This window comes from Lepus europaeus, chromosome 11, assembly GCF_033115175.1.
Source record: "Lepus europaeus isolate LE1 chromosome 11, mLepTim1.pri, whole genome shotgun sequence".
NCBI lineage: Eukaryota > Metazoa > Chordata > Mammalia > Lagomorpha > Leporidae > Lepus > Lepus europaeus.
This window is the reverse complement of record NC_084837.1, coordinates 113,479,043-113,492,911: the sequence shown is the minus strand read 5'-3', so window position 1 is coordinate 113,492,911 and position 13,869 is coordinate 113,479,043. Positions and strand designations below refer to the sequence as shown.

Here is a 13,869-nt window from a genome sequence, read left to right as displayed (position 1 = left end):
AGAATCCGGCGCCCCAACCGGGGCTAGAACTCGGGGTGCCAGCGCCGCAGGCGGAGGATTAGCCTAGTGAGCCGCGGCACCGGCCAGCTTTGGCTGCTAGTGCCAGTGCCCGGGGCCCTTCTCACCAACAAGGGTTAATGCCCGGGAGCCCAGGCCTCATGGGTCCTAGCCCTCATAAAAGCCTTTTATATCCGCCCTGGGCAGCCTGGGGCAGCCTGGGGCAGCCTGGCTGAAATCTGATACGGGGCCTCTTTGTTGTGACTGTCAGCGCCTGTGTTGAGGGAGCTGGAGACCAGCGGTTTCTTGGGGTGCAGATAAGGCTCCGGGCTGCTGTCAGAGAGCACATGATGAATGGCCGGCCCAGCCCCATTGGACAGCAGTGACTGCCAGTCTGCAGGCTGGGGGCCCTGCCCCTCGGCGGGTTGCTTCCATCTGGTGGAGGGTCTTCTCCCAGGAAGATGCACTTGGACCTCATGGGCCTGCGCTGAAGCCACACAGGGGTTCCCAGGAGGGGGCCCCACGCCTCCGTTTCTCTTGGGAAATCATTCCATGCCTCAGGCAGGTCCTGCAGACCAGCCACCGACCCTTCGACCCTTCGCTAGGAACCACAGTGAGCACCTCTGTCGGTTTTATTCGTGAGACTTTGGAACCGAAAGCGCCCAGAGTCCTCGTTTCACAGGTGGGGAAACTGAGGCCTGGGTGTGTGGCCCCCCCGGCGGTGTCGTGTGTCGCGTGTGGGTTCTCGTCCACATGCGGGGAGTGGGCCCTGAGGCCACCTCTTGGTGGCAGGATCTGCGTAGTTCCAGGGCAGTAGCAACGGCTGATGCTCTCGGCGGTGCCTGTGTTCTGTGACGGCCACAGGGTGGTCCAGAGAGAGCTCTGTGCCCCGTCCACCAGGCCACTGCATGATGAGGGCAGGCAGGAGCCGGGGTGGGGAAGGCTCGTCATGCCACAGCCTCGACCTTCCACGGCTGCCCAAGTCCTGTGTCCAGCTGGTCTCCCTGCTGGGAGCGGGCGGGGGGGCTGAACTGTAATGAAATGTCTGTGTCCAGGACGGCGTTGCTGTCACAGACGCCATCCTGTCTGGCTATGACTCAGAACTAGGGCATAGTTCCTTGGAGGTGGCCCTAGTGGATCTGTCCCCGCCGTGCCATCCGTCCGCAGTCGGTGAGCAGCCTGGGCCCTCACCCTGTGCACCAGGCTGCCTGCAGACCAGTGGGGGCCGCTTCTCAGAGCCAAAGGCTCTCGGTGCGTGCTGAGCATGGCTGAAGAGCTCTGGGAGAACACAGTGCAGTCTGAACACTGCTGGCTCGCGGAGTTCAAGACCACGTGCCATCAAGCACGTCCGCGTGGCCAGAAAGGGCCACCCTGGGTGTGCCCCGCACCCCGCCCTCTGCCCCGCCTCCTCCGCCGCCACTTGTGAAGGCCCTGTTCTCCCCCAGTCCTCTCCTGCTGGACCCTAAAAGCAAGAGGCTCTCGTCTGTGCCACAGGGAGCTGGCTGGGGAGTGCTGGCGCTTCCCGGGTGAGACTGCGCAGCAGCGTTTAGTATGCACTCGCGTCTCGAGGCGTGCTAGAGGAGGACAGCCCCCCTTCCTAGAGCCGTCACCCCCCCCCCAGGAGGACAGCCCCCCTTCCTAGAGCCGTCAGCCCCCCCCAGAGGAGGACGGCCCCGCCTTCCTAGAGCCGTCAGCCCCCCCCCAGAGGAGGACAGCCCCCCTTCCTAGAGCCGTCACCCCCCCCAGGAAGACAGCCCCGCCTTCCTAGAGCCATCAGGTCGTGTGTGTCCCCCCCCCCGTACCGTGAAGCAGAGCCATCGCGCACTGAACCCGTGCTAGGCTCGGGGGAGTCGAGCACAGGCAGAGCTGGGTTGGGTGGACGGTGACAGTGGGAAGACCCAACTCAGTGACTCGGTGGGAGTGCGTGCATGCTCAGGGGATGCCTGAGTGCACATGTATACACATCCATGTGATTTACTTATTTATTTGAGAGGCAGAGAGAAAGATCTTCCATCTACTGGTTCATTCCTTAGATGGCTGCAGCAGCCAGAGCTGGGCTGACCAGGAGCCAGGAGCTTCCTCCAGGTCTCTCACATGGGTGCAGGGGCCCAAGCACTTGGGCCATCTTCTGCTGCTTTCCCAGGCCACGGCAGAGATTGGAAATAGAGCAGCCAGGACTTGAACCAGTGCCCATATGGGATGCCAGCACCACAGGCAGAGGCTTGCCCTGTGCCACAACGCTGGCCCCTGGGATGCGTGGAATTGTGTATATGCTGCTCTGCTTGTGATCCAGCTCCCTGCTAGTGCACCTGGGAAAGCAGCGGAGGACGGCCCAAGTGCTTGGGGCCCTGCCACCTACGCGGGAGACCTGGAGAGAGCTTGGCTTCAGGCTGGCCCAGCCCAGCTGTTAACAGCCATCCGGAATGGGGAGGGAGCCAGTGGACGGAAGATCTCTTTCTCTCCTTCCCTCCCTGCCTTGCTCCATCACTCTGCCTTTCAGACAAGTAAAATCAGTAATCTTTTTTAAAAAGAAATGTTTCCTACGTGACCTGTAAGTGCGTGCTGGGGAACACGTGCCGTGCCGCGGCTGGGCCCGCAGCATGTCGGTGCACGGTTTTGCTCGGCTTCATTTTGAGAGGCAGAGACAGACGGGGCGCTTCCATGTGCTGCATCAGTCCCCAGGTGCCTGCAGAGCTGGGCCGCCCAAGTCAGAAACCAGGAAAGATCCAGGTCTCTCACGCAGGGGGCGGGGGCAGGGGGCCGCCGCCCAGGGTGCGCATCAGCAGGAAGCCAGGACTCAAACCCAGATGCTCGGCTGTGGGATGTGGGCGTCCCACATGGCGCAGGGCAAGCACCTGCCCCTGTGTAGGTTGCCCGACAGGGAGGAAGGTCACGTGGAAGTCGCCTCGCAGCGAGACGGCCCAGCAGTGTGGAGGAGAGGCTGCTGCAGGCATCGGCCGCGAGAGTGCAAGTGCTCAGGGGAAGGATGGCATCCCCCGCGGCCTGAGAGTGGGAGGCCGGGAGGCCAGAGGACATCGGGGACAGGAGGCCGAGCAGGCCCCAGTGGGAAGCGCTCTGGAGCCCTCCCAGACGGCAGATGGAAGGTGTGGACGGGCCAAGGCCTGAGGCTGCCCCGCCCCAGCAGCACCAAGAACCTTCTGGTTTTCCGTGCCTCCCCCCTGGCCCCTTTGTCCTTGACCCTCCCAGGACTGAGGTCTTAGAGGTCAGCAGCTCCTCCCCACGCTTAGGAGGGAGGCCTGGTCCGGCCAGGGCAGGGTGGGGGGAGGGGTGCCGTGTGGCCCTGCTCACAGGGGGGGTGGGGGGGCTCCCTCAGCACCACCACCTCCTCTCCCTCCTGTGGTCAAGTTATCCTGCACCGGAGTTGATGAGGCTGACACGAGGCCTGAGAACAACACTGCTGGTCCTGGGCGTGGGAGGGCGGGGAGAAGAGGAGCGGAAACCACGGGCGCTGGTCAGCTCTGGGGACCTCAGCGCCGGAGGCAGGGGGAGGCAGGGGGAGGCAGGGGAGGGGTGAGCGGAGAGGTGCCGCCGTGTGCAGTAAGAGGAGCCTGCCATCAAAGGGCAGCAAGTCTGCCCTGCCCCGGATGGTGGCCCTTCCCTGTGGAATTCTCCCCTCTGACCCCTGGATCATTAATCCTGGGGCTGCCAAATGACAGTCATCCATCAGGCCTGGGAGGCACGGCCCCGCCCCCTGTCCCCTGGTGCTTGTTAGCGGTCCTTCCTGCTTGGTGCCAGGTTTCCTAATCAAGTCCCTGGCTCCCCTCACTTCCCCTCGGGCCGGGCGGAAGCTGCTGTGACCCTCCTCCTTGGAGAGGCCAAAGGGGGGGTGGAGCAGTCAGCGGAGAGAATGGTTCAGTGGCTTTTCGCTCCCCAGAGGCCCGTGTGTCCAGCTCCTCGGACGCGGCAGGCACACGGGAGAGAAAGCAAGTGTGGCTCTGGGAGGAGAGAGCAGGCGGTGTGCATGGGGACCCTCCAAACCCCACCGGAGCTGTCCAGCCCGCCGACCGGACAGGGTGCTGGCGAGCCTGGAGGGCGTGTAAGTTGCGAGTCTGTACAGAATGGTCTGGCAAACCACCAGGAGCGCTGGACGTTGTCGAGGTCAGCTCTTACTTAGATGGGACAGCCCACGGGCGCCCTGGGCGCGCTCTTGGACCTCACTCCCAGCTCCACCCCGGGGGAGCGTGCGTAGCCGTCATCTGGTGGTGACGCCGCTGTTTCTCCCCTTGGCAACCCCAGGGACCCCCATCAACCGGATCCCCATCATGGCCAAGCAGACACTGGACCTGTACATGCTGTACAAGCTGGTGACGGAGAAGGGCGGCCTGGTGGAGATCATCAACAAGAAGATCTGGAGGGAGATCACCAAGGGCCTGAACCTGCCCACCTCCATCACCAGCGCCGCCTTCACACTGCGGACCCAGTGAGTGGCACAGCGGGGCCGAGCCTGGGCCTCCTGGCGGCCACGCCCCTGGGCTCTGCTTGCCCAGTAGGAGACCCAGAGGCAGCAGGTGGCCAGGCTGCTGGATGGGTGAACTGTCCCCCTGGACTACGGGGGAGGGGAGGCATGCGGGAAGTGGGGAGACCCCCAGTGGCCCTGGAGAGCACAGGCCACTCTGGAGTCGCTCCGGGAGGTGTGTGCATGGACAGCCGGCATCCCGGCTGTGACCCTGGGGCTCGGGCGAGGGCTTTGTCTCTGAAAGATGCCGTGCCGCAGAGGCTGTCGGGAGAGCAGTGCTGCTCCTCCACCCGCCTGACCCAAGGGCCTCCTCTCTCCCCGGGCAGCCGCTGCGCAGACGTTGCTGATGCCACCGTCTCCATCAGCGCACGGCGTCTGGGGACGAGGCCAGCAGAGCCCAGCGACCTGGGCCCGCTCTCCCCGGGCTGCCTGCGCCCGGGCGGGCTCTGGGCCATGGTGACTGCCTGCTGCCTTGCTTCCACACAGGTACATGAAGTACCTCTACGCCTACGAGTGTGAGAAGAAGGCCTTGAGCTCCCCCGCCGAGCTGCAGGCAGCCATCGACGGCAACCGCAGGGAGGGCCGGCGGCCCAGCTACAGCTCCCCCCTCGTGGGCTACTCGCCATCTGCCGCCTCCGCTGCCGGCGCCCCTGCACTGCTCACCCCCCCCAGGATCCGCTTTCCCCTCCTCGGGCTGGGCTCCAGCGGCGGCCCCAACGCCGGCGGCTCGCGGGTGGCCCCGGCCAGCGCACTCAGGAAAGGTCAGCTGGGCCTCGTCTCACACTGGGCCTTCGGTGGGAGGGGGGCACGGGCGTCGCTCCAGCTCCGGTTCCTCCCCAGGCGACACCGCACCTGTGCCGAATCGCCTGGCTGTGCCCGGGACCTTGGCAGGCCAGGGGGCCGGCCCTCGCACGGCCACACTGGAGCAGCTGCGGGAGCGGCTGGGCGCGGGGGAGCCCCCCGAGAAGAAGGCGGCGAGGCTGTCGGAGGAGGAGCAGCGCCTGGTGCAGCAGGCCTACCAGCGCGGCTGCCTCGGCACGGCGCGGCCGCTGCCCGTGAGGATCAGGATCAACGGCAGGGGTGAGCCCAGCTCGCTGTTGCTGACCGAGAGGGGCCTCCAGTCCTGCCCCCGGGCCCAGGAGGGGCAGAGGCTGCGAGCCCAGGCGCTTTCCTCAGTGCCCTGGCCTCTGGGAGGAGGAGGGCAGCTGCTCCGGGAGGCCGCCAGAGGCCTTGGCAGCCGCTGGGTTCCTCCCTCCCCCCGCTTTGTGATCTCAACCGAAGGGCTCACCCAGCACCCGCACCGTGTGGGATGCAGGCACGAGGCGAGCTCTGTGGCCAGGGCTGAGAGTTCAGTGTGGGCTGCCAGAGACCCCGAGTCGGCAGCCTCCCCAGCCCACGCTCTGCCCCGGTCCCCTCTCCCTTTCCCCGCCCTGCTCTGGCAGCTGAGTAAGCATGGTCCATGCCGGGAAAGGGTCAGGTGTGCAGGGAGCCCGAGCCCCCCCAGGAGGAGGGCACCCACGAGGGAGCCTGAGCGCCCCCCCCAGGAGGTGGGCACCTGTGCAGGGAGCCTGAGCGCCCCCCCCAGGAGGTGGGCACCTGTGCAGGGAGCCTGAGCCCCCCCCAGGAGGAGGGCACCCACGAGGGAGCCTGAGCGCCCCCCCAGGAGGAGGTGGGCACCCACGAGGGAGCCTGAGCGCCTCCCCAGGAGGTGGGCACCCACGAGGGAGCCTGAGCACCCCCCCCAGGAGGAGGGCACCCACGAGGGAACCTGAGCACCCCCCCAGGAGGAGGGCACCCACGAGGGAGCCTGAGCGCCTCCCCAGGAGGTGGGCACCCACGAGGGAGCCTGAGCACCCCCCCCAGGAGGTGGTGCCTGTGCAGGGAGCCTGAGTGCCCCCCCAGGAGGTGGCGCCTGTGCAGGGAGCCTAGGCCCCCCCCCCAGGAGGTGGCGCCTGTGCAGGGCCCTGTGCCCTGGTCCGGGACAGAGAACAGGCAGTTGACCTGGAGGAACTCCTGGCTCCGTGTGGTGAGGAGGCAGCGGCCCCACGCCTTCCGGTGTTCATGGGCAGGACAGGAGGACGCGGGGCTGGGTCTTGGCAGCCGCTGGTCTCACAGGCTGGGGAGGAGGTGGCCTTGCAGCAGGGGACCGTGGGGACTTGACCAGCCTCTTGCCCCCGTGTCTGCAGAGGACAGAGCCGAGGCCTCGGCTGCTGCGCTGAGCCTGACCACCAGCGGCATCGGGAGCATCCACATGTCTGTGGACATCGACGGCACCACCTATGCAGGTGAGGGCCCTGGAGCCCGCAGCCCCGCCCCGCCCCGCACACCTTCCTCCGGGGCCGCCTCAGCTCATAGCCCCTTCCTGGTTGATTGGCGGAGAGGTCCCGCGCGGGGGCAGCACCTGCCACCCTCGGCGTCCAGTCACAGGGCACGGGCAGAGGGGCCGGGTGCAGCCGAATCCGCCTGTCTCTGTGACTCCTGTCCTTCACGGTCTCCTCTCCCTGCACCTCGCTTGGCAGCGGTGTCGCGGCTGCTTGGTTCACCACCTTGGCCAGGCACTCGGGCCCCTCTGAGAGGGTGTGGCACCCGCCCAGAACCCCGCGCCGTCCTGTGTGCTGTCAGTCACCTCCAGTCCCTCCCTACTGCACCTGACGCAGTGTCCGTGCCAGGGAAACTTGCGGCTCTGCACCATTGCCTGTCCGTGTTCAGTGCGGATGTGGGTGTTTTATTGGGGTTTCAGTTTATTGGGTTTTTTTGTTTTTTGTTTTTTTTTTTTTTTTTTTTTTTTGGTATTTTTTATTTCAAAGGCAGAGTTACAGAGAGAGAAGGAAAGACATAGAGAGATCTTCCATCTGCTGGTTCACTCCCCAAATGGCCACAACGGCTGGGGCTGGGCCAGGCAGAAGCCAGGAGCCTGGAGCTCCATCAGGTCCCCCGCATGGGTGCAGGGCCCAGCACCTGGGCCGTCTTCCGCTGCCTTCCCAGGTGCCCACGCAGGGAGCCGGGTCGGAAGCGTCGTAGACCGTGAACTGTGTTCTGACCCGGGATGCAGGCACCGGAGCGCTGGCTCCACCTGCCACACCAGGACACAGGCTGTGCTTGGCTGAGCCCGCCGGGGCAGAGGCCCTGTTCACAGGGACCGCGGTGCGGCTCCACGCCATCGCTCAGGGCTGTTTGGAACCACGGTGAACAGGCCCCAGAGCCCCAGGGTCGCGTGGGGAGCCCCTGCGGCTGCCCCATCCATCGGGGCTGCTCCTGTCCGGTGGGATGCTTCTGTTCTGGGGGCTGCACCCCTCAGAGAGCCTCTGGCAGCAGCGATGGCTGCACGCCCCTCACCACGCTGCTGGCCCTGGGGTGAGGCTGCGACCACGGGAGAGCCCCAGGAGGCAGGGCTGGCCCTTTGCCTTTAACTGAGGGGCTTGGGAGTAGTGGGTTGTGGAGAGTGCAGGGCAGGCGTGGGCTGGGTCTCCACGTCGCCCTCACCTACCCCCCCCCCAGCTACCCCCGCCCATCTCCCTGCAGGCTTCACTCTGGCCCCATGGGGGACAGCCGAGCATGCTGGGAGGCCCTCGACCCTGCGGCCCAGTCCTCAGGCTGCGCCTCCGCCATCCTGCCTTGTCTGTCCCAGATTCCCTTGGCCGGCACCACCATGCCGGCGCCCCTCTCCGAGCAGCCCACCCCACCCGCGGCCCAGAGCGCCACACTGCGGGGCGGGGGAGGGGGGCGCACCTGCCGCGGAGCGCTGAGCCATGTCTCCCCCCAGGTGTGCTCTTTGCCCAGAAGCCCGTGGTCCACCTCCTCGCCGGGGCGGCGCCCCAGGGCAGCGGCGGCAGCAGCAGCAGTGGCGGCGGCGGCGGCGGCAGCTCGCACTGCTCGCCCAGCCCTACCTCGTCTCGGGGCACGCCCGGCGCCGAGCCCTCCACCAGCTGGTCCGTCTGACACGGGGAGTGGAGGGCCCGTGCACAGCTTACCTCATCTGCGGGCCCAGTCCCTGCGCCCCGGCCCGCCCGGGTCCTGCTGCACTCGGGGGCCGGGAGGGGCGGGGGCGGGGCGCCGCGGTCCAATCAGGGATTGTCCTGGAGAGCGGGCGGGGTCTGGGGCGGCCACCTCCCTTCGGGGCACAGTAGCGACAATCTGGCTGGCGGCCTCCCTCCCCTCCCCCTTTAATTTATTTTCCTGGTCGCCTCCTGCTCAGACCCCAGGAGGAAGTCCCCCGGGCTCTTCTGCCGAGCCCACCTTGCCTGCTGTCGGGTTCCCGGGTGTGGGCCCCTCACGCGAGTCTCGAATCAGTCCTCAGGGCCCCGAAGCCCCCCTCCGCGATGGTCCCAGTGAAGACCCCCCCCCCCCCGCCCCGCCACCACCCTGCAGCGGCCCGGCCCCCAGCCCCAGTCCGGGCTCATTGAAATACCTCAGATTTGTAACTGTTGTCTGACTCTTCAGCAAGTATTTGCATCTCTGAAATCTTTTTTATATGTGTTTTGCTGACTTCTGTTTTTTTATTTTTAAATTTTTATTTGTCGTCGTCATGGTCTTTGTCCTTGTTGTAGCACCAAAGACATGAAACCAGATCGCACCCGAAGCCAAGCAGGCGTCTGCTGGCCCGGCCCTCGGGGCAGCCAGCGGGCCACTCAGGGATCCGCGTGGCAGGGGGACGGTCCCCACGCCGGTACCACCCCGCTCCCGCCACGCACGCCCTCAGGTCCGGGGAGGGAGGCCTGGCCGAGGCAGCCCCGAGTGGGGCAGGGAGCTCCCTGTTGGCCACAGGAGGGCTGGGCTCTGTCCAGCCTTGGGAGGGGCCCCGCCCACTGTGACGCCTCCGGCCGGGCAGCAGCACAGGTGTCTCACCGGGTGACCCGCGGCACTGCCCTCCCCCACCGCGTCCACGCACACTGCTGTCCCCCTCACGGCCACGCGGTCAGCGTACAGGTACAGCCTTGCGCACACACCGCCCCGGCCAGCGAGGCCGACCTGGCAGGCACGGCCCGTGAGGAGCCCAGCCGCTGGCGCCGGGCGCTCTGGGGCGACTCAGACTCGGCCAGTGTGGTTTTCTCAGGGCTTTGGTCACGAAGGAAGGTCTCTTCCACCCAGAGGCCGCGGCGTCCCTGGTCCCCGATCCTCTCCCTCCCCTCAGCGAGCCCTCACTGCGCTCGAGGCCAGCAGCAGGGGCTCAGCCAGGACCCGAGCCTGGGGCGCTCCCCCCGCCCCTCCCCTCCGTCCCGCGTGGACTCCAGGCAGGACCCGGATAGCACAGGGATAGCCTAGGCAGCAGGAGATACCTCACGTCCTCTGTGTTGTGCTTTCTATCTTGTTCTCGAATGTTTGTATTTCAATAAACCTCTACCTCTTCGCACAGGCCTGTCTCTGGGCTCCGTCTTCGCCGTGTCCCGGGGCGCTGGCTCGGTGTCCTGGCAGACGCGGGCCCCCGGGCTCGCTTGCCGGGCCAGATCTGAGGGAAGAGGCCTGCTCCCCGGGGAAAGACCTGGTGGTGTGCGTCGCAGCGGAACTGGGTCGGCGGATGGAAGTGGAGGCAGCTCCCGGAGCAGAGGCTCGGGGGGGGGGGGGGCTTGCCGACTGCAGACGGGGGGCCCTGGCGAGGCCGGGTGCTGGCCTGGACTTGGGTGCCCTCTGAGCACCAGAGGCCGTGTTTAACCCCAGTGTGCTTGGACTGCTGGTGGGCAGCCGCTGCTGTTGCTCCCCCCGACTCCCCGTGGCCTCCCCAAGGAGGGGGCTGGGAGCAGCAGGCGGGGCTCTGCCACTGGGCGCCCAGGGCCGGGGAGGGGGTGATGCCCCAGGAAGAGAAATGGCCCGACCTGGGCATCAGGGAGGTGCACAAGGAACCGTTTCGCACTGTGGGGTTGGCACAGACTTCAAGATTTAGAGAAAGATTTTCATCAGCTGGTTCATTCCCCAAGTTGCCCACCAGCCAGGGCTGGGCAAGGAGGAAGCCCTTCTTCGGGGTCTCCCATGTGGGTGCAGGGGCCCGGGCCATCTTCCACTGCTTTCCCAAGCGCATTAGCAGGAGCTGGAGCGGAAGTGGAGCAGCTGGGACTCGAACCAGCAGGTGGCAGCACAACACTGGAGCCGGCAAGTCCTGGGGGTGGAGCCGCGGCGCTCAGGCTGTGAGGGAGGGAACCGGGCACTACCTCGCCCTGGGTTTGCGCCTGGAAGATGGAGAGGCTGGGGCAGACTGGCGGTCGGGGTTTTACTGAACCTGGAGTGGCCAGTGCTGCTCTCACTTTACGTGTGAGCACATTTAACCCTGGGAATCTTTACGAGGTGGGGCGGCTGTTAGCCCCATTTTACAGCTAGGCAAACTGAGGCCCAGAGACAGCATCTAGCCGGAGGTCCGGCTGCTGGCGAGCTGAGCCACAGACCTCCCTGGTACAGCGGCCACAGCAGGCGGAGAGACGAGGGGCGAGGTGCCGGGGTCACCCTCTTAGTGGTCGGCGGGCGGGGCTTGCGGCGAGCGGATGGAGGCAGAGGGCCTGGCTGTCCCCCAAGCTGCACTCTGCCCTCCATTGGCCAGGATTGGGCCACATGCCCGCCCCAGGGCCAATGGGAGCTAGGGGGCGGGCTGACGGGCTGACAGCCTAAGAGCGGTGTGCCCCAACCCGGCTGCACCTCCACCTGCCCAGCACCTGAGTCAGGACAGGGGTGTGGCTGCCGAAGGGCGGGGGGGGGGGGAGGACGAGGTTCCCGGGAGGTGCAGACCTTGCCCAGCTCTGACTCAGACACGGGCGGGGGTGAGCCCTGTGGGCTGGGGAGGGGGGGGAGCTGGGCTCACAGCAGCGACAGCACGCCTCGGGTCAGTGCATGCAAAGGGACCGATCGCCCCTGTGGTCAGCTTCACGTCCTCTCCTGATGTGCGACCCCAGGGCTGGACCGAGCCTCCCCAGCCCGGCCCCCCATCCTGGGCGTTTGTCAGCCCTTCGTGGGAATCCAGCTCCCGCCTGTGTGTGTCCGGTCTTCAGCCCTGGCTACTCCTGCTCCAAGTCCAGCGGCCCCAGGGAGGAGCCCAGCCTGGGATCAGCCGTTGGAGACGTGGCTCGGCCCTGCAGCCGAGTGGGTTCTGGGAGCCCAGGGCCCGCCACAGCTGTGCAGGGGGAGGGGAGATGACCCAGAGGAGGTGCCGACCCCAGCCCGCCTCGCTGAAACTGGAGCTCGATGGGCAAAGGGCACTGGGAAACCCCCTCTGGCACAGGTAAGGGGGTCGGGGGCTGTGTGACCCAGGGCAAGTTACTGCCTTCTCTGGGCAAAACGGGGACTGGGGTGAGCTGAGGCACAGGGAATGGCACTCACCCGGAGATGTCCAGGCCCCAGACCAAGGGTCCCTGGCGGGCACTGTGCTAACGCCAGCTCCAAGAGGGCCACCCTGACAACTGAGGAAAACCCTGCCTCCCGGGGAGTGGACAAGGGCCTGATCCCAACCTCTGGGTGCCCGTCACTCCCCACATGGCGGCAGCAGCCAAAGCTGGGCCCAAACCGGAGCCGAGGACCCACCAAGTCCTCCCAGGCACATCGCAGGAAGCTGGACTGGAAGAGAGGCTGGACGGGTTCCCAGGCACGCCGATGGGTAGGGTGTGGGCGCCCCAAGCCACTCTGAGTGTCATCAGCCCACCCAAGGCCAGTGGCCACTTGGCTGCGACCCGGGCCGAGTCCCATGGTGTCACAAGGACCCAGAAGCAGTGCTGGCGGCCGGCGGCTCACCCCTGCCCGGGGACCTGCATGCTGGCCAGGCCCAGGGCCCGGGCACCCAGTGCTCACAGAGGCCGGCTCCCCAGAGACCCAGAGAGAAGGGATGGCCTGGGCAGCTGCGGAGGGGGCCCTGCTGGGCGCTGGCCCACGGCACAGGTGTGTGGGGCACGTGGCTCACAGCTGTGCTCTCACGAGGCCAGGACCCCCGGTCACAGCCATCTGGTGCTCAGGATGTGGGCGGCGCTGGCGCCTCCTGCCAGGAGCCCGCATCTTAAGTTATTTTCATTTTATTTCTTGAAAGGCAGAAAGACGATGAGAAAGACAGAGACAGGGCCAGCGTTGTGGCTTAGTGGGTGGGTCAAGCCTCCGCCTGCAGCGCCAGCATCCCGTGTGGGCACCGGTTCACGTCCCGGCTGCTCCACTTCCGATTCAGCTCCCTGCTGACGCGCCTGGGAAAACAGTGGAAGCCTTGGGAAGGGAATCAGCAGATGAGAGCGTCTGTCCCCCTGTAACTCTGCCTTTCAAATAAATAAACAAATCTTTGAGAGAAACATCTCCCCTCTGCTGGTTCACTCCCCAGGACCTGCAACAGCTGAGGCCGGGCCAGGCCACCGCCAGGAGCCCAGAGCTCCGCCCAGGTCTCCCTGGGGGGGAGGGGCCGAGTGCCTGAGCTGGAGTGGGGAGTGGGGCCAGGACCCCGTCAGGCCCGCCTGCCTTTTCTCGCTGGGGATGGTCATCACCCACTGCAGGAACACTGCCCCTCCAGAGAAGACCACCTCGGCCTGGCCCGGCCCGGCCCCAGCCCGAGGCACACACATGTCAACAGGTCAGCCCTTACGCGGCCCAGCACCTGCCAGGCTCTCGTTCCGGCCAGCCGCCGGTGTCTCCGTGTGTCCAGCAGGCTAAGCGGGGGGCAGTCCCAGCCTGGAGTTGGAGTTGGGTGGACAGGGCCTGGGACACCAAGCCCCTGAGCTGGCCCCTCACCCACCCCTCAGTTGGGCTGGAGACCACATGCCAGACCCCCACCCCTTTCCTTCCTGGGCCTCTGCGTGCAGCTCCTCTGGCCGACATGCCCCTCTTGCCCTCTGCTGGGGGGGGGGGCTTGTCTATCTGCCCTCCCATGCAGCTCCCACAGTGCCTCTCCCTACCCACCCCCAGACTTGCCGTGTGCCCCCCCCCCCCCCAAGCCATGAGCTGTCCGGCAAGGGCTGGTCTCATCTGACTGGAGGAGGGCAGGGCACCCAGCAGGTGGGCAAGAGGCAGGGGGCGTGGCCTGAGGCCAGAGGCACCTGGGGGGTGGGGCATTGAGAGGAGGGTGGCCAAGGGGGTAGGGGTAGGCTTGGCCTCCACTGGGGTGGGGCCTCAAGCTTCCCGGCTGCCCCGCTCCAGCCTGTCTCCCCGGCACTCTCTCCCACTGTCCCTGGTGCCCCTCACCCAAGCCCGGAACCCTGCCTCTCTCTCCCGCCTCTCTGCCCCTGGCCCGGGCAGGCATGGCCTGGCTCAGTCGGGGCCCCCCGTGGAGCTGTCCCTGTCAGCTGCCTTGACCCAGCGGGGTGAACATTCACGGCTGACGCTGCAGAGGGCTGTGTCCTGGGCTGGGCAGGGGTCCCGGCTGCCCACGGAGGCCACATGTGGACCCTGGCTCTCCTGAGGCTACACCAGGGCCGGGACCCCCACATCAAGGGCATGTGTGGCCGGGG

General features: G+C 66.6%; 1 protein-coding gene across 1 annotated transcript in view; it reads left to right on the top strand.

Annotated features, from left to right (window-relative positions):
• ARID3B (AT-rich interaction domain 3B) overlaps positions 1-8,429 on the top strand; it is a 42,203-nt gene extending 33,774 nt beyond the window's left edge. The window contains exons 5-9 of the mRNA XM_062204868.1: positions 4,255-4,438; positions 4,961-5,235; positions 5,315-5,554; positions 6,661-6,759; positions 8,238-8,429. Coding sequence (XP_062060852.1) covers positions 4,255-4,438; positions 4,961-5,235; positions 5,315-5,554; positions 6,661-6,759; positions 8,238-8,413 — 974 coding nt within the window. The 3' untranslated portion in view covers positions 8,414-8,429. The remainder of the gene's footprint in view (positions 1-4,254; positions 4,439-4,960; positions 5,236-5,314; positions 5,555-6,660; positions 6,760-8,237) is intronic.
• Positions 8,430-13,869: the final 5,440 nt, after the last annotated feature.